The sequence below is a fragment of the Salvia miltiorrhiza genome, chromosome 1, assembly GCF_028751815.1.
Source record: "Salvia miltiorrhiza cultivar Shanhuang (shh) chromosome 1, IMPLAD_Smil_shh, whole genome shotgun sequence".
Taxonomy (NCBI): domain Eukaryota; kingdom Viridiplantae; phylum Streptophyta; class Magnoliopsida; order Lamiales; family Lamiaceae; genus Salvia; species Salvia miltiorrhiza.
This window is the reverse complement of record NC_080387.1, coordinates 44,570,804-44,592,238: the sequence shown is the minus strand read 5'-3', so window position 1 is coordinate 44,592,238 and position 21,435 is coordinate 44,570,804. Positions and strand designations below refer to the sequence as shown.

The window sequence follows — 21,435 nt, the reverse complement described above, 5'->3', positions numbered from 1 at the left end:
GTTTTTATTTATGAAGAATTGTTACAAGTGATGAGTCGAGCAAGACCTTTATAGCATTGGATTAGCAAACTCCATAAAGTCAAGTATCTATTCAGCTGGTATAAGCTTTATGGATATCACAAATATATTTCTCCTCTCAGAGATTGTGTATACAATAACATTGGTAAATACAAACAGACACTAAACTTACAGCTATTTCCTGAAATAGAGTATCGTTGAATGTGAATCTCTATTTCAAAAAAACAATCTTAATGATCATCGGTCTAGTAAATCGGTAGAGATCTTAATGATCATCAGTCTAGTATATGCAATTGATTTTTCACTGTGTATGTGCGCACAAATATGCATAAACTACTGATTCTCAAATCAAGTACTCCTAAGTCCAAGCCAGCAAGCAAGACAGATGATTTCAGACAAATAGTAATGGAAAATATAAGTGCATCTATATGAGCAACAATGATGAATAGGTTGTTCCTTTACACTAACAGCAATTTGAACTTTTTTGAGCCAAAATCGCTCCACCAGTTCCAACTTTCAAGCATTTGCTCAAAGCAAGGGCTGATTAGAGGCGCGTTTGAATCGGGCTAATTTTATTCTACAAGCGTCACTACACTCTCCTCTTTTGAGTAGAAAGGAATAGATCACCAAACTCTCTGCTACAACTCTATGTTATCTGACGCATGAGTAATTGCAGTTTTCGAAATACTCATGTGATTCAGATGCTTGTTGCTAATGGCCATCTGTAACTGTATTTCACCGTGCCACAAATCTTATTTCCACGTCACTTCTTGAAATTTCTTTGTTATGGACTTGAAGCTGCTATGACCTTTCTCAGACCAACGCAAAGATGCACCGCGCTTCAACATGTCTGCAACAAAAGGAGAACCAAAACTGGAACTCTCCGATGCAGTCTCATCATATTCTGCAATCAATTCAATGGAAAACCTAAGTAGCTGTATTGCTAACACAATAGTTGATAAGAGGACTCAGCAATGAGCTGAGTTTAGCCATGTTTCTTGAATTTCAAAGTGAGTGATAATCAACTAAATGAAATAATATAAACATATGCAAAATGGTAATGAAAAAGGAACATGCAAAGTTTGGCAAGATGAAATACCAAAACTAAGACTTTTTCAGCAGGAGCAGACACTAATGTGGTCACTTGAGAATTTAAATGAATATTAGAATAAAAATACAACCATTTATTGTTTCCAAAAGTCCCCAGAAAAATTCTGGTGACAGAAGTATTTTCTATGAAGAATCCCCAGTCATCTAGTAATTGTTAACAAGTGGACCTGTTACTTTCATGATACATACTCGGCTTAGATGATGCAATCTTAAAGACTTATCCTACACCTTTTTCATACTCCGAACCTTCTTTAGGATTTATAAATCAAGCCTTTTTTCAAATATTAGTTATCTGAACTCCAGTCACATTTCTTTCTTCCTTCTCATTAGTAATTTATTTCTTCTTTTTTCCTAGAATCAATCATCAGTATCGTATCATTAAACTTGAGGTTGAGAAATGATCCTAGATATTGATTGTGACAACCCACTGGCTTTTATATAGTAATTAATTGGACAAGAAGTTGGGTCAAATAAAAATAAGGATCATCTAAGCAATGGAATAAATGATTACCGGAAGAGGCAGGAAACCGATAATGCCTTTTCAAGAACTTTGAAGCTTCCCTATCTTTCTTATGGCATAATACTCGTATCAAAGTGTGAGTATCCCCACGGTATCTTTGACCTTGTTTATATGTATTCCCACCAGCTGAAATGTGTTGGCTGGATGCCATCAGCATCTTGATCAAGGATTGTGTCTGCCACAAATTTTTAGGAAAAGAAGATCAGGGAAATGAAGAACTATGAACTTTGTAGTGGTATGAAAGAATCATCTACCTGAAGGGAAAAGAAGCCAAGAACTTGACGGTAAAATTTTGCTTCCTCTTCAACCAATGAACGAGGGAGGCCTTCCCCATCAGCAATAAATAACTCCTGGAAAATAATGAATAAGCATATTGTTCTGAAAAAATTGTTCAACTATCACAAGTTCACAACCTTCTCAAAACATCACATGTTGTGTGAGGTAAATGTCATAGCAGGTATAAGTCTATAAGGTGCAAGAGAAATTTATCTGACTATTAGGGACCAGAATCAAGTTGGGCACAAACTATTCAAGATGAAAGTTATAGTATTGAAAACTAGATATTAGCACAAAGCATGAATATGGTAAGTCCTTGGATGGTGGCAGTACTGGGATTACCTTTAACATATTGAAGTCTTCTTCAATCAAAACAGTATCTGAATCAGAAAATGCACGTGAAGGGCCTCCATCAAGCAAAACCCACATAAATCCTTCCTGTTGAGTATTGAAATAACATACATATAATCAGAATAAAAGAAGAAAAAAGAAAATGTTACAGATGTTAGAGGTAAGATCATACCAATGATGCCTTCCAAATGCTTGACACTACAAGGTCTCTGATAGTATCGTCAATCACACTACATACATCATTCAGGACCTATAAAGACGGCAGTGAATATTACAGAAAATTTTAAAGTAAAGAAAGAATAAATGTACATTTTTATCCATTATCCTGAATTTGTATTTATTAGAAGTTCATTTAGAATTTACTGACCTCTTCCCATGTTCTATAAGGTAGAGGGAAGCTTCCAGTATAAATTAATAAGACTATCGACACTAAAGAAAAATACATGATTGACCGTTATCAAGTATAATTGTATAAACACTTTAAAGTACTTTAGAGATTAACAAATCATAGGCTGTAATGTTCATTTACTTTAAAAATGGTAGCATTATAGTAAGAAAAGGAAAAAGGGTGACATAGACGACCATAGAGTAGGTGCTAGTATCTAGAAAGATTAGGGAAGAAAAATCTTACCTTATCAAATTGGGGCAGTATAGCATCTAAACGATTTCCTTCGACGCCCCCATAGTATAGATAAGATAAAAATGAATCTCTCATATCCCAGAACACAATTTTGGCGCCTGGAAGTCCAAAACATATTGATACAGCTCAATACTAAAGTATATAAAAGGAAATGCAATATTTATATTTTTAGTTCCCATACACCACATTTCATAGACCTACATAGTTAGTTCCATAACCCACAACATAATTTTGGCTCCTGGAAGACATTAACAAAGACATAGGTGTCTATAAGGATCAGCGTAGAAAGTAATTTAAGGAAAAATGCAACACCCATGCCTTTGATCCATACCCAAAACTTGCTGCTGAGAAAACTGCAAAAATAAAGATCTCTTTTTCTTTCTTTTTTTTTTTTCTTCCCAGGAATAGCTACATACCAGCAACTAACTAATTAGAATGTCATCAACCACATAAGCCAGATAAAATACAATCAATTATTTCATATGAATTTTCATCACAATTTTAAATACCACATCATAAAAAGTAATGTAACTGGTAGCTTAGTTATTATCAATTCAGGCAGATCCTTAAGCATGTCTATAATCAAAACGTAAGCAAACATTGGTACTTTAATACATTTAACAAAGGAAATAAAATATGTCTACATAGTAAGGAAAATGTAATGGATCCTTCATACTAAACTAAGAGAAATTAAAGTTGTAAACTAAAAAGAATTTTCCTTAAAATGCCGAGTCTTTTTTTGCTATGAGAGCTAAATAGTAAAATCAACCCTAAACCCAGAAACAATCAAATGAGAAGAAAAAAAATACATACAAATTTAAGGTAAATTTTGACAAGGTGAAGAGAGAGTAAAGGTGAAATTAGGATATTAGTTTCAAGTTTCAACATTAGGATTGACCGTTGAAGACAGCATTTTTCCATAATTTGGGTAAATAGTAGGAAATTACTAAAATACCCCCTGAATTTCTTGAAATATTTTAGGAGAGAGTGAAGCCCGCTTGGCCCCACTATAGCTTCATCACTGCTTGAAATGGTGATTTTATCCGGAAAAGTGTTTAACCAGAGGTTGGCACAGTGGAAAGCAGTTTACACTAATCATTATTTTGATCAAGACAACAATTTTAAGAGATTAGGAGAAAGAGATGAAACAAATGACACTTATAAGCAGCTTATGCAGGTATGATTTAATTAACCAGATCGAAGAAGCATTTTCTTATAGAACTCAAAGAATTAATACTTTTTGCAAGCAGAAAGAAACCAAATGTTTTATGACATTAGGATCAGCCATGATTACCTAGAAAATCGCTAGTCTTCCTAATACCCTGAGCAGCAGAATCCCTGATGCAATCCAGCGTGGCAACAAAAAGCTCAGAAACTGATTCACCATTAACATCTGTTGGTTCCAAAGTTGCATGAGTTCTCTCTGTTGCTGGAATGAGATGGACAGTGTGTTAGTGTAAGCATCCTTCGCTTATTAATTTTGATACTTTATCACAGACCGGAAGCTCAGCAGTGTTGATCTAGGATGGTGCATATTTTCATACACAACAGAGGTATTAAACATCCCACAAAGATTCTTATAGCATGTCTTTTCATGTAGGACCAAAATGGATCATCATATAAAAAACATAGGTACACAAGAGTTGCTTGCTAATCAGAACAATCAATCATCAATCATAGTCATAAAAAACGCCACAAGTTAATCTTTGAAAAATAAATACAATTATTAGTATCTAGAGGTGAAGCATACGTCTTTTTCAACTAGAGCAAATGGAGTCTTCCTTCAAAGAATCAAAATGTTAAAGCTATATAAGAATGTAAGTCGCAAATAAAGCACCTGGTTTTGAAGCTCAACGAGGCATGACAGTGATGACACAAAAACTTCCAAGTTCAATTGACAAAGAGAAAAAGGACAATAAGCATGAGAAGGGAAAGGCTCATAAAAATTATTTGAAAGAAAAGTCAAGTGAAGAATCCTGAGTCCACCTCCCTATATCATCAGTTCATCACTTAGCTTCTATAGTTTAACCCATATTACAAGGTCAATAAACACAACCATGTTTTTCAAGGAAAAATATAAATGAAGACATAACATGAAACTGATATTTAAAATAGACGATTGCTTTCTGTGCATACGTATACACATAGTGAAATAACAAGAAAATGGCATCTTAAAGATCAAGATACAGAAATTAGATTGAACAATTTGAAGTTGCTTAGCAGTAAAGAACTTACAATATCTGTCTATTCTGTATGATGTCACAGATCCCCAAGACTTCCTAATGCCTTCTTCAAGTATGGCAATTTGTTTTTGAATATACTGCATAAATAAGTATCAGCCTCTTTAGAAGTTATTGCAACAAATTCAGATAGACACGGTTCAGAGATGGTGAGGCGTATATGTCAATCAGCTCCTAGAACTATGGGTGCTGACCTTCTTATGCATCCTTCTTTAAACTAAGAAAATCAATAGAGAAGCCCCTAAGTGACTGTTATATGTGATAGCAGCTGTTTAAGTATTTGGGTTCCATCTCTTGAAAGTGTCCTTACAGCTATTTACAATGCTACCAAGTACTTGGGTACTAACACACAGACACTTCCCCAAAAATTATCATATACTAAATCATCATAAACATGTTCTTTTATTGTTAACAATTAATTCAGAATAACCCCCATCACCATTATTGTTTCTAGGCCAGCTAATGATGCACTTGACATGTTTCTTTGGATGTATTAACATCAGGATCTTAACAGTTTCTTGAAGTGACGTCTTCTACACAGTACTAACAATTAACAAATTAAGGACTGATAATTGAGTTCCTTTCTGATGGATAGAAATGAAAGCTGCCGGCATCATTTCAGTACTCTAAAGTACAACCCTTGAAACAAGTGTTGAACTTATAGAAATCATCAATCTTGCGTTAATACTTCCTAAACCAGCCAAACAAAACAAATGGATCAACTAGAAAGCAAGTAAAAATGGTGGGTTGAATACTTGAATTTAAATGAATCAGAACCAACTTCCACTCACTCGATAAGTGTTCAATCTGATACATAGTTTGGAAGACGTCAATTCATCCAACTGTTTATATATTTCATGATCAGCAATCGAACTCTCAACGACCTTTCTCTTGACAATAGGAAATGTTGCTTCCTTGTAGCGAGTCAATGGAGGAGGAGATGGGTACAGTTTTTGCTTCTCAACTGTACAACAAAAAGTTACACTGTTATATTCTCATGTTGATGGGCAGCTAAAGAAAAAATGAACCATACAATCAAAAGATTGTGAAGAGATTTACTCATAAATAGAATTAGAGGACAAAGAAATTCCATAAAGAAGAGACAAGCCCAATAAGCTTAACTTTTGCATGTATGGAAAAGCACGTGTACATTTATTTTTTCTTTTCTTTTCTTTCCCCCTTTAGTCAGCTGCAGTTTAGGCTCTCTCGCAACCCATTATATTCCATAACAAATTGATTAACCACTAGAATGTGCTCCAATTTTACATCAATTCTAATACACTGAAAGCATCAATTCGAGTATCATGCATTTATGTTTTTCCCCTGTGGAAAAGAAAGCTCAAAAGAGGGGGAAATGTGCAAATCTTATTCTAATAAAGCACATTTCTACCAGATGTAAGTAATCAAAATCCAAAGAAGATAAGTAGGCCCCCAAATGTCAGCATCAAGCTGACTACCGAAATGTAGTATCTATTCTCAGCTACGAGTTAGTAAAAGATATCAACAAAATACTTGTCGTAGCCCTTTCCTTGGCCAATTTCTCAAATTCCCACCAGACTAGTTTTACAGTTTGTTGGTTCTGTTTTATATTAATATAACAAGAAACAAAAGTTTTATTGAGATTTGATGAGTCAACTTGTACGGAGGTAATATTATTATGAACGAAACCATGTGTGTTTTCCAATAAAAGAAGGGTAAGAAACAGAACACGGCAGTTTTCATACTTGCAGCAATACATATATACAGTGAAAATCGGCACTTTCAGAGGATCCATACCTAACTGCCTTATCACTTTTGACAAATAGGTATCCAGGCTGTGGAAAATTATTGATAGTAGAGCTTGTAAATGAGTTATGTCCATTGGGAGGCTCCACTCAAAAAATTGATCTACCGTCTGCGAAATAACTGACATGTTATAACTTTGAAAGAAGTACATTATGAGAGGGAATTATTCCAAGTAGAACAAAATTTCCTTTAGCACAAATAAAAGATAAGATGCAAATAGAAATAAGTAAAGCAGAAAAGTATAGAGACATATATGAGAAAAGTATTGCGTATATTCCACAGGAAGAGAGTCTCCCATACATATAGGGAGTAGAAAACGAGGGTTACAACTAGGTTATATCTAAACCTAAAATAAAAACAGATTGATGCAGGTAGAAGCGTGAAATATATTTGATATTGATAAATATACGAACTCCGTTGATAATCATTGTATACCGGAATACGTACAATAAGGGTTAATCCGTTGATTCACTCATGAATACCGGAAGAACACCGCGAGAAGGGAACAATTCCACCCTCTACATTTTAACTCTCAATTCGACTCTACTAAAACATAAATAAAACTCCTATTTATAATAAAACCCTAGACATCTAAAAGGAAACAAACTAACTTGACCAACAAGACAAATCAATAATTAAAGATATAATATATTATACAATTCTATCTTCATCACAGATGTACAAGGAAACCTAGATACAGAATATTCTACAGCAGAAATTATCAAACACATATAAAAAAGGTTAAGTTAGAAGCAAAAACGGCCAGCAGAAAATTCGGATATTGATGATAACTGCAACATATAACAGAAATCATGTTACAAGCCATGAATATTTTATCTATAGACACTCATTTTCACAGAACATAAGAAACTTTCGGTTTACTTATTAGGATGCAGGACAAGCACACTGTGAAATGTACTGTTTGGTAATGATTGATATAAAAGAAGAGTCAAGAGCAGATGAGCAAGAGTTAGTGGAAAATCAGGGGTGTTCTCTTTATGTGTCACTTAGTGATGAAATTACAAAAATTAAAACTGGAAATTAGAATTAGGAAGCAAGTGGAAGCAACATTTTAAGACGTGTGGTGATTAGGATAGGAAAAAACAGCAATATAAAGAAACTTATCTCATACGGGAATAAGACAGAGTTAATAGTAGAAAATACATTTTGCTTAGTGAAAACTAAAAAGTTTCCACCAACTTAGAAACATAAAAATTATACCCATTTTTAGGGTGAATAAACAAGCTTGCCATCAATGAAAAAAAAAAAAAAAAACAAAAACAAAACAAAACAAAACAAAACAAAAAATTTAAATCCTCATCCACAAACCCGTCAACCCAGCGCAGCCTCCCTCTCCTTCCCTTTCCCAAGACCCGCAACAGCCAGAGGAGCCCAGCAGCGCCACCCCCTCTTCCTATCATCTATCTCTTCCTCCCCTCTTCCCCCTGCACCTCCTATACGCAATACCTCCCATCATGCAGCATTCGACTCACCCTCCCTCACATGTAGAACAGTTGTGCAGTCCCCCACTGTGTCGCCGCCTCCACCTCTAGTCGCAACGGCGGCGACCACCCTCCCATTCTTCTCCCTCCCGTGCGATGAGCGAAATTAGGTGATCAAATGCACAAACGTGCATTCGGGCATTGGAGTGTTCGTGTAGTAGTACATTTTGAACTACTACACAAGTACACAAAGAAATCTGCACGCATTCATGTAGTAGTTCAAAATGAACTGTTACACGAAAGCACGCACATATATGTTTGTGTAACCGTCACAAATCGTATATTGAAGGGAAATTTCGGAATAGTGAGTAGTTTGTAATGTTTTTAAAGGTGTGAGTATATTTTGTCTTCTACAGTTCTACTAATCAAAATGGGTATATCCTATTCTGACTCATAAGATAATCACAGTTCATGTAAAGCCCCAATCCCATGGGGTGGGGGCCCAGTTGGCACTTTGCCAAACATACTACGGAAATAAGATTATTATAAAGCATATAATGAAAAATTACTCCAAGTCATGGCAATCAGCTAAAAACATCAGGGATCACATCTTCTGTATCTATATCAAACATCCATGTTTTTTTATTTGAAAATCGAAAGTGGTGGTTCATTTCTAGCCCATGTAAATGTTGCTTTTCTGTTAGATGGTACCATTTGAAGAATAATTCTATGAAGAACTTTCAAATAATTACAAGGAAATCTGCAGCAACTGGAAGACTAAAAGATTATATGTTGCATCGTAATTGGACACTTCAGTCAGGCATTTGAACAATTTGATAAAAGACTATAGTGAAGCCTGAGAATTGTTACACTTGCATTCAGCAAGCAAAGAGGGCACATTTTGGTTTAGTGGGTCAAGAAAAGAGCCCTACTATTGCCATCACCACCAATCATGCGTATCAGTCACTGTATAGAAACTATGCATACCTCCTCTATAATTCTAAACACTTCAACTGCTGAAGCTGCATGCTTTTGCTGAGCTGACAGAGGTTCCCAGTCCTGTCAATATGACAAAAGAAATTAGATTATGTGCAATCAAGAGATCCAGAATCACACATCATTTACATTGTATTTTCCCGTTAAAAATTTGTCTCGACAATAAGAGCCTCACAAACATGGGCCAATATACATCATTGATTTCTTATGATAATATTGTGTCAACCAAGAATAGCAGTGTCACAACCAAGTATGAGAAAGACCTCAAGATCAAAAGCACGTCCAGTCCATTCCAGAATTCTTTCATGTTGTGCAACTACCCAATCCAAAATGAAAGACTTTGAAATTTCAGCAATCTGCGGAGAGGAGTAAAGAAGAATGAGCATACAGCTTTTTACTGACCCCTTACAAGACAGTCAAAGAAGCACGAGAAAATCATAGTTCAAACTCTATTGTAAGATTCTACGCACAAAATGTTCTCACATATCATAACCCCTCATTTTTGGGTTGGCCTTGCAGCATGATGCAAATAAATATTACTCCCTCCGTCCACGAAAGAACTTCCTATCTTTCCTTTTTGGGACGTCCACAAAAGAACTTCCTACCTATTTTTGGACTATACCCCACCACTTATAATCCTCTTACTTTTCACTTTTCACAACTCCCAATATTAATTATAACACCTTTTCACCACTCCCAATACACTCAACTACCTTTTATCCACTCTCAATACACTCAACAATATTTTTTCTTAAAACCCGTGTCACTCCCTCCTAGGAAGTTCTTTCATGGACGGAGGGAGTATAATGTAAATTATGCAACAATCTTTTTCGCTTTTTCACAAGTTTCATCAGGAAAACGCAAATATTGCAGGATAATTTGTTTCATAAAATTGGGAAACCGACATACTACAAGTAACTCAATAGTAATCGCCCATCTGATCCTTTTTAGAATAAAAAAAAGATAAAACTTTTCAACAGAACCTTTCAAAGAAAAAGCATCCTCAGGATAATTATAGCATTGTGTGACAAAACTAGTACAAAAAAAAGAAGAAACACCGTCTAGCATCAAACCAATTACAATATGTAAGGCTTTATCCACAACTAACATCTGACAGATTGTTCCATGCCAGAAATTTAAATAGAGAAAAAAAAAAAAAAAGCACATTAAGACTATCAGAGAAGAGTTCTTTTACACTTTGGTTCCACACACAAAGGAGAAAATCAGTGGCTGCCTTATGAATTATATTTCATGGACAAAATAATAATGATGTTGTTTATGTTATACGAAGCATAGAGCATCACTAACATACAAGATGCAAAAAACTAATATGCTGTGTATGAATTAAACTAATATGGACTGGAAGTGACTGTTCCCCTATTAGCTATTAGCCTTCTTTGTAAAATATAACAGAAGATCATAAGAAATTCAACAATTAATAATTATTTGTTCAAGATTAAGCTATATTAGAAATAGCCCAATTTAGCACAATCAACAAGTTTGAAGGGTTCCAAAAGAAACCAACCGGATAACGCTCAAATTCTCGGCTATAGTTCAAATTGTTGTCTTTAAAAGCTGAAGAGTAGAATTCAATAAGGCAACACTCAAGTTCATAAGCTGCGGGAAGCACTCTCCTGACATCCTCAGTGACACTTGTAATATCCTTCATAAACGGTTTCTAGAGAAAAAAGAAAGAAGTAGAATACATAAATGACTACTGACAAGGAATATCAAGTTGATAAGACAAATTTAGTTTCACCACAACCAGACCAGTTTTTCACCGTAAAATTGGTGTAACATCTTGACTGGGACCATAGCACATTCAGGATACCAACGACGTAGGACAGGGCTGAATATGGATACATCCTTCTCAGCAATCTGTTTGAGTTCACTTGCAAGAATAGCCAGCGGATGCATCTTACCTTTTGTAGAGCCAATAGTAACATCAATAACCTGAGATACTTGGGGCATAAACTTTCTCATGATAATAATAAAAGAAGTTAATGGTTTCCAACATTACTACAGAGACAAGCCTTACCCTCCTGCAAGCAGTATATAAAGTTTTCTCAACATATACTCTGATCTTTTGAGTAACAACCTCATCAGGAAGGAAATATCCTGTAAACTGCATGGACAACAAGATTAGTTTGTATAGTACTAGCTCTCAGCAGGAAGTTTCAGCAACAAGAGAACAAATTACTGAAAAAGTAAACTCCTGGCTAAGAAATGATGTACAATCTTAAAAGTCTTGCTACCCTAGATCCCAGATGAAAATGGAGAAATATCAGCTGTAGCCCTAATACAAAATTTGACTTCTGTAATCCACATAGAAAAGGGATTACAATAGATGACAGTATGTGGAACATCTTAATTTTGGAAACCTCTTCTTCCACACCATATTGGATCAAATTTATAGCAATTTGTCTGCAGTATTGATACCTGGATATTTCCATGTGGAATAAAATCTCGAGTCCCAGTGGATAATCCCATTGTCAACACCCTCTCAAAGAACGTAGGTTTCTGAAAAATTAAAGATCCTTTCAGAAGAATATTTCAACGAAAACCACTTCAAATATTGCTCGAACATCACAAAAACTAGAAGCAAGATAGGTGGTTCTGACAAGTTATGAAAGCAGATAACCTGACTGAAATATAGATGATAATCCTGCAATTTACTGTCACACCACAAACTGATTGAAAGAAATATGGATTGCAGCAAATCCGATCTAGTTTCACACTCAGTGCGGACGGCAGGACATGTCAAGCTCCTCATGTAGGCCACTTCTTTGTCATCATTAACTTCAGCAGATAAAACATGCTCTACTTCATGAATAGCATGGTCCAATAGTATTGCCTCTTCAGTTGTGACAAACTTCCAGTGAAAACAAAATTTTGTAAGTTTTGATGAGATCAAGCTTGAAGTGATAAAGAGAGTAAAATAAACCCCATAAGTAAAAGCTGTAAGTTCCAACCAGTTGGCTCTGTTCAAAATGGCATAAGATACTCATACACAATGTATTTATTTATTTTCAAATAGGAGCCATATGCATAGGTATTTTTTCAAACCTTCGTGATGAAGAAAGATAGCCAGCACCTGTTCGAAATAATGTTGTTCATACAAGGTGCACTTGGCACCAGTCAGATTTTCCATATCCCAAAAACCCATGATATGGACTATCTGAAGAACACAGGTTGACTTAATTAGCAGGAAGAGAAGTATGTTCAAGAAATTAACTGGAGGACAGCAGGTTGGAGAAATGGAGATTTGGGCTCTAGAAGGACTTGGTATTGCAAGATGCAATATTCTATGCTTTCAAATATAGATATATATAGCATCAGAACTCTAGAGCATATCGGAAAATTCTGGATGCACGATATAATAGCTACCTGGCCATAAAATCAGAAAAGTCACACTGAACAATTTATGGAACAAGTTCCTGAATAATCTAATATCAAAATGCTATGGTGGCCTTTGATGTGTATGAGAAAGCATCTAGCAGTCACTAGTTAAGATATAAAGCTGCATCTGACACTTTATACCTGTTGAAAAAGCACCCAAGCAAATAATGTGTGATGCAGTCTCTCTGTAATGCCCAACATTGACCAAGTCAATTTCACCAACTTCAGGATCTCTTCTGCTTCCTGATACAGATGTAAATTCGAACATAATCATCTACAGAAAATAGATATTTTGGAACAGAACAAGCTCTGCACAAAAAATCCAAACCTCTATGATCTGGCTTTCTTCCAAAACGTCAAATAGACCAAAAAGCAGCTTCTCATACAGTCTAATGTTCAGATGATAACCACTGGTCCAGTAGTATGTTTCACCCTCTACTCCAAAGCGCCCAGGTATAGATGAGAATGCCAAAGCAACTTGTCGAAGAGTTAAAAGAACATCGCTCCGTTGTGAAGAGGACATCTTCATATCCCATTCCTGACCATAAGAAAGAAAACTATCAAGCAGGGATACTGCCAGTGCTGTTGGGAAACAAAGAAAATTCGAGATATACCTTATGATTTCTGATTTTTGCAAGTGACTCCTCGATCATCTCTTTTTCAGTCTTCTTATGGTCAGAACGAACTAGTTCTTCGAAAATATTTGCCTGTGTAAGATGTTAGAGCTAGTCACAAACTGAAAACTACTATGCTAGGCACCAGAAACAATATTACAAACTGTTGAATGCTCATCGAAAAGGATGTTTAGTATTAAAAGATAGACAGTTAATTTCTTGTGAACTACAGATGCTGATCCTATGAAGTTTAGCTTATGCAAGTTAGAAAGGTAATGTTAACTTTTTCACTTTTTAAGTACCAGACTACCATGTGCATGTCTCTTTGTATCATTTGCTTTGTAACAACAAAACAAGTTATGTTACTCTCATATTTACTTACCTTCTCAGCTTTTAGTTACAATAGAGTTTATCAGTTCATAGGATGAAGTCAGCCCAGGTGACTTATCCAGCCCCATTACTTGATAAGTTGACATGACTTGCTAACTCTTCAAATTTTGTTTGAAAAGTCAGTTCTTCAAACACAACCGCTTGTGCAAGGAAACTCATCTTTTCAATACCCATCCCGCCAGTGGCGGAGCCACAGGGGGCGGGGGGGGGGGGGACTGCTAGAGCCCCTCCCAAATTTTGAGATTTTTTTTTAATAATATACATGTCTATACCTATTATAAAAGAGACTTGTTTTACAAAAGTTGATTTGCTTGTTATATCCCCTCATATATACTTAATTTAAGGTTAATTTTATTATTTAAAACTATGTAATCTATGAAAATGTTGTTCGTTATTATTATTATATGCTTGTCTTTTAATAAAAAAATGCCTAAACTGTACGGAATGCCCAAAAAAAATTTGTAATGTATTGAACCTATATAATCTATGAAAATGTTGTTATTATTACTATTATGCTTGTCTGTTAATAAAAAATGCCTAAAATATACAGAATGCCCCAAAATAATTGTAGTGTATTGAAACTATATAATCTATGAAAATATTGTTTGTTATTATTACTATTATGCTTGTCTTTTAATAAAAAAATGCCTAAATTGTACGGAATGCCCAAAAAAAAACCCCCGAACCCCCATACGAGTTCACTCCCCCAAACTAAATTCCTGGCTCCGCCACTGCATCCCGCCAATACAAAAATTAATAATAATAACAATAATAATAAACTAATTAAAGAGGCTGGAAAAACTCATTCTAAACTGCTAGTACAAGCAACCCCTTTCCTTGCATATCTAAAGGTTGAAAGTCCTAACCTCCTTACAACCAACATTTCTGAATATAATCCTCGTGGATAGGTTCTTGACCATCCCATCTGATGGAGTTAAGAGTGAATAAAACAAGTGCAGTAAATTCTAACGAAAGAGGAATGCATCTGCTGATAGTTTAACAGTACACATACAATTCGCAGGAAGATTTCGAGTCCAAGCCAAAGGCTGACAACTTCTTACTAGAACTGACTAACTTCCTAAAAGCACATTTACTTTTATTAATAAGGTTAAGATCATTTTCTAGACTAAAGTTTGCCCATTTTTTAAGAAAATTTACAACTTCAGATTTTGTAAGTCAATATTGAAAGTGTGGTCTATTTCTGGAAAAATGGACAAACTTTGGTATAAAAAATTATAGTAGCCCTTACTAATATCCCTAATAATTAACATATTAATAATTAAAATTGAACTTAAGGAATATTATATTAAACTTCCACCCTTCCTGGTTCTTGTCCATTTTTCTTAGTACGTCTTCTTTAGTACACTTGAATCTGCTCAGTTTCATATCACTATTACCCCCTGCATAAGGAACTATGCAAAATAGATTTCCATCTCAAAACTTTGCTTCAATCATTATTGCCACAGACCCTTCTGCTTAAAATCTCCATAATGGGTCGCTTTACTGCCCAAATCCATCATTCATTGAATCATATGTTATATATAATATAGTAACAACACTCACTTTTATCTCGTCTCTCTAACTCTCGCTCTTCAAAATTTCTACTCAGGCTGAAGTGATTGGCTCACACCAGACAGAATCCTACTCCATTACCTCCAAAGTCAAATCAAGAAGTTCCCTCATTACCCCATCTTCCTTGTTTCCAAAACAATTTACTCAGTCTAAATTCCTCATATAAGTGTAACCAGAGTTTCTTAATAATCAAGTATTTTGTTTCTACACACAGAAGACCTTGAGAAAGTATAAGTCACATTATGCTTGTATACAAAATCATTCCACCAGTCAAGCAGGTATATGTAATGTGAGTAAAAGATGAAACAAAAGAGAATGCTGCAAACCAATAGTGGGAACAAATTACTTGTCTGCTTTTCCAATGGAGGTATGATTTCTCGCTTGGAAAATCAGATCTTAATAAACCAGTCAAGAGAACCAAGGATAATTGTGGAACATCAATTTGAGCGCAAGCTTTCCCCATCACAAACTGCGTCAATCTTCGCCTAATAAAAGCATCTGCAGCTTCAGATATCTGTGTAAGAAATAGACAGTCTCACTTTTAGCGTGTAAATATGTGCCCCCATGTTAAGAAAAGTTCATATGTTAAGGAACTAAACAAATAGAGACAAGGATTATATTCAGCTCAAGCACAGTTAAAATAATTAAGTGCTACGCTCTGGAAAACTGTGCTTTGAAACCCCACAGGAACATGAATGCTCTATTAAATTCCTGATAAGATCCAAGGTTTGCGAACCTATATTAGGTTGCGAGATCAAATAAGAACATCTTTCACAGCCATACTCCTTGTATAGTGGCAGTAATGCATGAGCAAAAAAGAACACATCGATGCAGATGTTTTCTTTTAGCATCAAGGAGAGAATGTAACAAGATGCACCCGAAAAAGCCAGACACAATGGGCATGCAATGTAGATGATTTCCTGTAAACCCTTCTCATATTTACAGTCACTCACTTTGTAACTAGACTTCTACAGTTCTACAGATGAAATCAAACAATGAAAGGAAAAAAAGAAGATTCTAAAACTTTACTTCAAAATCATGGTTATGATAACTCATGTATTTGATTTAAACTAGCCAATTCATTAATCAAATGATATTCATCCTTCAATCAGGCATAGATGAAAACCAGATAGAAAAATATTATGGAGTACAAAAACTGTTTAACCAAATATGCAGGAAGCAACATAAATGATAAGCAACTTCTGAAAAGCTTGTGTTGAGTTATATATGATGTCTCAATGTCTCGACCTTTTTCTGCCTATGCTTATAAGCACAATTAGCATATTTTTAATCAAAATAAATTGTAGGTATATGTGTAAATATATATGTGCATACACATATATTACTTGTATACATATAGAGAGAGAAAGGATCCAGTGAGAATGGCTAAATGTGATGAGAAATGAGAATGAATCTAGAATGTCAGATATTCAAATCCTATGGCTTAATTGTATTATCTCAGGCACATATGTATATGATAATTTATACATAGATACATTAAGTTCTATTTTATCTAATTATATATTCAATTTTTATAAAACCTAAAACATCCATAAATATATTAGATACTTATTTAAGTATAATATCTCTAAATAATATGCACAAATATATAGATTAAAAATAATTAAATAAATTGAATATACTTACATAAATATATAGAATACATGTACAATTACAAATAATATGCATATAGTAGTAACTATATCTATGAATTAATTTTTTTACATTCATGTAAAATATAAATATTTTCATATATAAAATATATGTATTAATGCATGTTATCCTCAAACAATGTGTATCAAGTTAACATTGAATTTGTGAAAAGTTAGCAACTTCAAGATTACTAGAAGCTCCATGTGATGCCTTTTTATTGAAATGGTTAGCTACAATTGTACAGCCACCATGAGGTTGTACCTGTAGCAGCAATGGTTCTTATACTCATTAGTTAAAGGAATGTATACTAATCTAAGGTGTCTCAACGAATTCAAACTTGAGTTTTGTCATGGAATTCGAGTTAATCATAACTCCATCCAGCTATGTCAGTAGTGAATGCTACGTTATTTCAAATTAACAAAATTATAGAAGAAATAAGATAATATATCTGCCAACACAAATGAATTATGTTGCGCTGGACAACTATAAAATCAGATAATATAAGAGATGCGCCAATAGCACAGTACACTTAACTTAAGTGTATAGGTTTGTTAAAGAAAATGTGAAGAACACGAGTTTAATAACAACTGGAACAGAGTGTGGTAAAAAAAAGTAAACAAGTGGAACAGAGTAAAATACCTGCATTTGTAAGCGAATTGTGTCAAGGACCTTCAAATGACTTTCAATAGGTGCAGATTCTATATGCCGTTTATCTTTTCTATTTTTTAACCCAGAAAGGAACTTAGAACTTTTTTCTCTCTTTCTACCCTCAGTTGAATGGATTTCTAACCTATACAAGCAAAAAGCGAAAAGATAATGAGATACATTAGCCAATAGTGAAATGAACAAAAGGGAAAGGGGTGGGACAAAAAATGAGAAAAGGCACCAAAAAAAGTTCTTAAAGTAGAACCTTTATACGATCAGCACAAAGAAGAAAAGATTACCCGGAAAAAAGCATACATGCAAGAAACACTTCGTACGCAGTTTCCCGCAAGTCATCATCCCGTAAACCTTCACAAATCCTAAAACTATGCATCAGTTAACTCAAAACTGGAATTTCTTGTTAAAATAAATAAACAACCAATAAATCAGAAGAAACTATGAATAATCCACGAAAACCTTCAAACGTTCTAACTGTAATCAAGTCTAAGTTACCCTGACACGGGTACGGGTATCGGACTCGGGTGCGGATCCGAGAGTCCGATACTTAATTTTTGAAAATTTTAGATATGGGGACACCGTCCTAGCTTTGGACACGGGTACGGGGATACGGCAAATAGAAATATATATATTATAAATTATAAAGTGCATTCATAATTTAAAAGTCCAAAAACCATCAAGTTATTACGGGAATATTGCGGTTGTTAGTATGTGGCTGTTACTACATAGCAGCTATTACTTTAATTAAGTTAGTGAAGTCAAATAGTCAAAAGTTGCGGCTATAAATGCAAATTGTGGTTGTTAAAAAACTGCAAGAAACCTAATGCCAAAACTCCCGTGTCCGAAATGCAAGTTACGAGTCGGACAAGGATCCAGTGTCCTACTAAGTGTCGTGTCGTGTCGACACGGACACCTTTGCCCAAAGTGCCGTGTCCGAGTAACACAGAATCAAGTTCAATAATCATAGAGATGTCATTCCATGATCAAACTAATACTTCTTTGTCCTGCCTCCTACCCCTCCATAAAATAATGTAGGTGAAGGTAAAATGATTTGGTTTCAAGTTACACCATCATTTAAGTTTCTCTTACTGAATGAGCAGAACCAGACAAGCAAACCTTAAAAGGGGATGCTTATATCCACCAATACAATTTTTAAAGAAGATAGCGAAATAAAAGTATTAAAAGGATCATCAGTAATCAAATAAAGAAAGGCTCATTATTTCATTTCCAATAACATCTTCTATAAATAAAATCAACAAAACAAATGTGTTGGAGATTTAGAGAAAATAATCTAACTGGAGCTTCATTTTCATGATTTGTTCTGTCCTGACTATGTTTAGTTGTTAGGGAATAATTATATAATGAGAAATATCTGTACCTGTTCTTAGATTTGGTAATCCTACTAAACGAACAATCGTATTATGCACACATGGGGCAGTATTTTCTTGACAATTAATCCCAGTCTCCTGACTTGAGATATGCGATCTTTCAGCAGAATTATGTCTTTCAACAAAGTCTCCTTTTTCGTTCACTTTCCGGTTCATGGCGATTGGTGGTGGAACACGACGAGGTGGAGATCCAGCTGATTCTGTTCCCGAGAGAAGGTAAAAAACATCTCCCGATTGCAAGTGCATCTACAAAATTAATATTATTAGTTTCCAAGGCAATAGAAATAGTCTCATAAGTATAACCAAATCTAACTGAGGAGAAAATCAAAGGCACATTTAAACAGTAGCAGGTAGCATATGTGATATCCTCCAAGACCTCAATGCCATTTATACATACTATACTGAAACGTACATACACAGGCAGCTTATACTATATTTTCCTAGAATTAATCTAGTATCGTGAAGGAGTGAAATATATTTCAAACTTTTGAGAATTGCCTTTTTAGCTTTTCCCAATTAAGGAAAGTTTATTAAGGCAAGTCACCGTGCAACATCCAAAGGGCAAGCAGAAGCCAGATACGAAAGTTTAGAAGCATCCCAGCAAATTGGGGGAAAATGTCAAACATGATGCTGGAAAGATTACAATAGTTAAAAGTTGGTTCTGACTTCAACAAACGAACAAATTCTAAGTCTGAGATTATACCAAATAATTTCTTCTGCAACTGCAAAATAGGTATGACAAAAAATTGGTATATATCGTGCTCTTGCATCACAATTCTGGTTTATTCCACATTAGTGTGGCGTTCTTTTCTCAATTCTAATCACCCAAGAAGAAACTTAATTAACGGTCAACATTTACGAGCACCACAACGTTTCTGCTTGGAACGAAACTAGCAGCCAGCATGTATAAAAAAAGAAAAAAAAAATGTCGGATCCGTGAAACAGACAGAGACACTGCAATACTCCTCAAGCTAAAAGATAACCTGGACTTGTAATCACAGAAAGTTCAACAGGCAGTTTGACTTCCTTAGATGGACAAATTCTAATGCCATCCATACAGAAAAGCGGGACTCATACATATAATCTGAATTAGAAAACATATACAAGAATAAGGGTAACAATAATTAATGAAGTCCAGAGCTATGGACTTAAAGTTCCCATAGATCAACCAAAAGAACAAAAATTAGACAAGAAAATGGGAAAGCGGGAAACAATCTTTCTCTGGATTTCTTACCGCTATTGGATGTGAAGACTCATCATGATACCTCCTTGTTGCTTGAGAAACGTCAAGCACGCCACCTAACCAACACCAATAACCATCATCATTCTACCGAATTAACAACACACCACCAATATAAATAAATGAACAATAGAAATTTACACAATCCAGAAAATCATACAAATAAAACATAACGGAAGAATCATAATCAGCCAAGTACCATAAATGTACTACTCCACAAGCAAATTCATAAATGAGACCCCGGTCATCTAAAAGCTCAAAAATCAGAACCATAAATTCCCGACGCATCTCTTCGCGCCAAAAGAAGAAGGGGAAAAAAAGAACTGTAATATTTGGTCCCGAAATAGCTGCTAGCTTCAGCTCATACAAAATTTATCACACAGAAGTAACAACAGCTAGCTGTTCTGCGCATGCCTCAGCTCAAAATTATACACCGACATACATCAATAACACGACCACGGAGACGCGCGCGCACACACATATGTATATATACCGGAGTGAATGCATTCGAGAACGTAATCAGCGCTGAGATGATCGAATTCGATATCCGCCGGAGTGGTGATTTCTTTGATGAGGCCGGACGACAAGAGGAACTCCAGTAGCTTGCGGCGATCGTCGCGATAGCGCCGCAATAAACCATTCGAGAACTCCATCGAAATTCCAGTTTTCACATAGCAGAGAAATTTGCTTCGGTTTGAACAATGAGAAAGCACAAAGTCTCAGTGTGTCAATTATTAGTTTATTGCAACGAAGACATTTTCGTATTTTGCCTTTTACTTTTTTTCTATTTTTCGAGTAGCGCGAAAAGGCGACCATAAAGCAGCAAAAGTGTTTTTCCTCTTTATTTGCTTTTGTTCGGGTTTGGGCCTTTATTGGGATATAAGCCCAAACAAGTACGGCCTGCTCCAATGTTGGGTGCCTAAGATTTTAATACCAGTTTCAAAATTTATATTTATGATTTTATATACTCCCTCCATCCCACGAATCTTGAGTCACTTTCCTTTTTCGACCGTCCCACGAATCTTGAGTCATTTCCTTATATAGCAGAAAAAATTTCCTTTATTCACATTTTCACTTTTTCACCTACCACATTTAACACACTAAATACTACGTATTTTCTTAATTTTTGTGTCGAAAAGAA

General features: G+C 35.1%; 1 protein-coding gene across 5 annotated transcripts; it reads right to left on the bottom strand.

The window, feature by feature from the left end:
- Positions 1-421: 421 nt before the first annotated feature.
- Positions 422-21,110, bottom strand: LOC130985239 (protein unc-13 homolog). Of its 5 annotated transcripts, none has more exons than XM_057908087.1 (26): positions 20,788-21,110; positions 20,289-20,353; positions 19,045-19,300; positions 17,951-18,017; positions 17,646-17,796; positions 15,700-15,867; positions 13,392-13,484; positions 13,106-13,315; positions 12,919-13,020; positions 12,020-12,250; positions 11,818-11,898; positions 11,417-11,503; positions 11,149-11,331; positions 10,904-11,056; positions 9,642-9,734; positions 9,370-9,441; positions 6,932-7,049; positions 5,947-6,119; positions 5,151-5,235; positions 4,210-4,344; positions 2,907-3,013; positions 2,448-2,525; positions 2,267-2,362; positions 1,903-1,998; positions 1,640-1,823; positions 422-922 (listed from the first exon to the last, which is right to left on the bottom strand). In XM_057908087.1, exons 1-26 carry the CDS (start codon positions 20,945-20,947, stop codon positions 771-773), a joined length of 3,396 nt encoding a protein of 1,131 aa, XP_057764070.1. In that variant the 5' UTR covers positions 20,948-21,110; the 3' UTR covers positions 422-770. The 5 variants fall into 5 exon arrangements, with proteins under 5 accessions (XP_057764070.1, XP_057764080.1, XP_057764089.1 ...); XM_057908097.1 differs by having other exon boundaries at positions 11,160-11,339; positions 20,788-21,071; XM_057908106.1 differs by having other exon boundaries at positions 11,160-11,300; positions 20,788-21,071.
- Between the last annotated feature and the right edge of the window lie 325 nt (positions 21,111-21,435).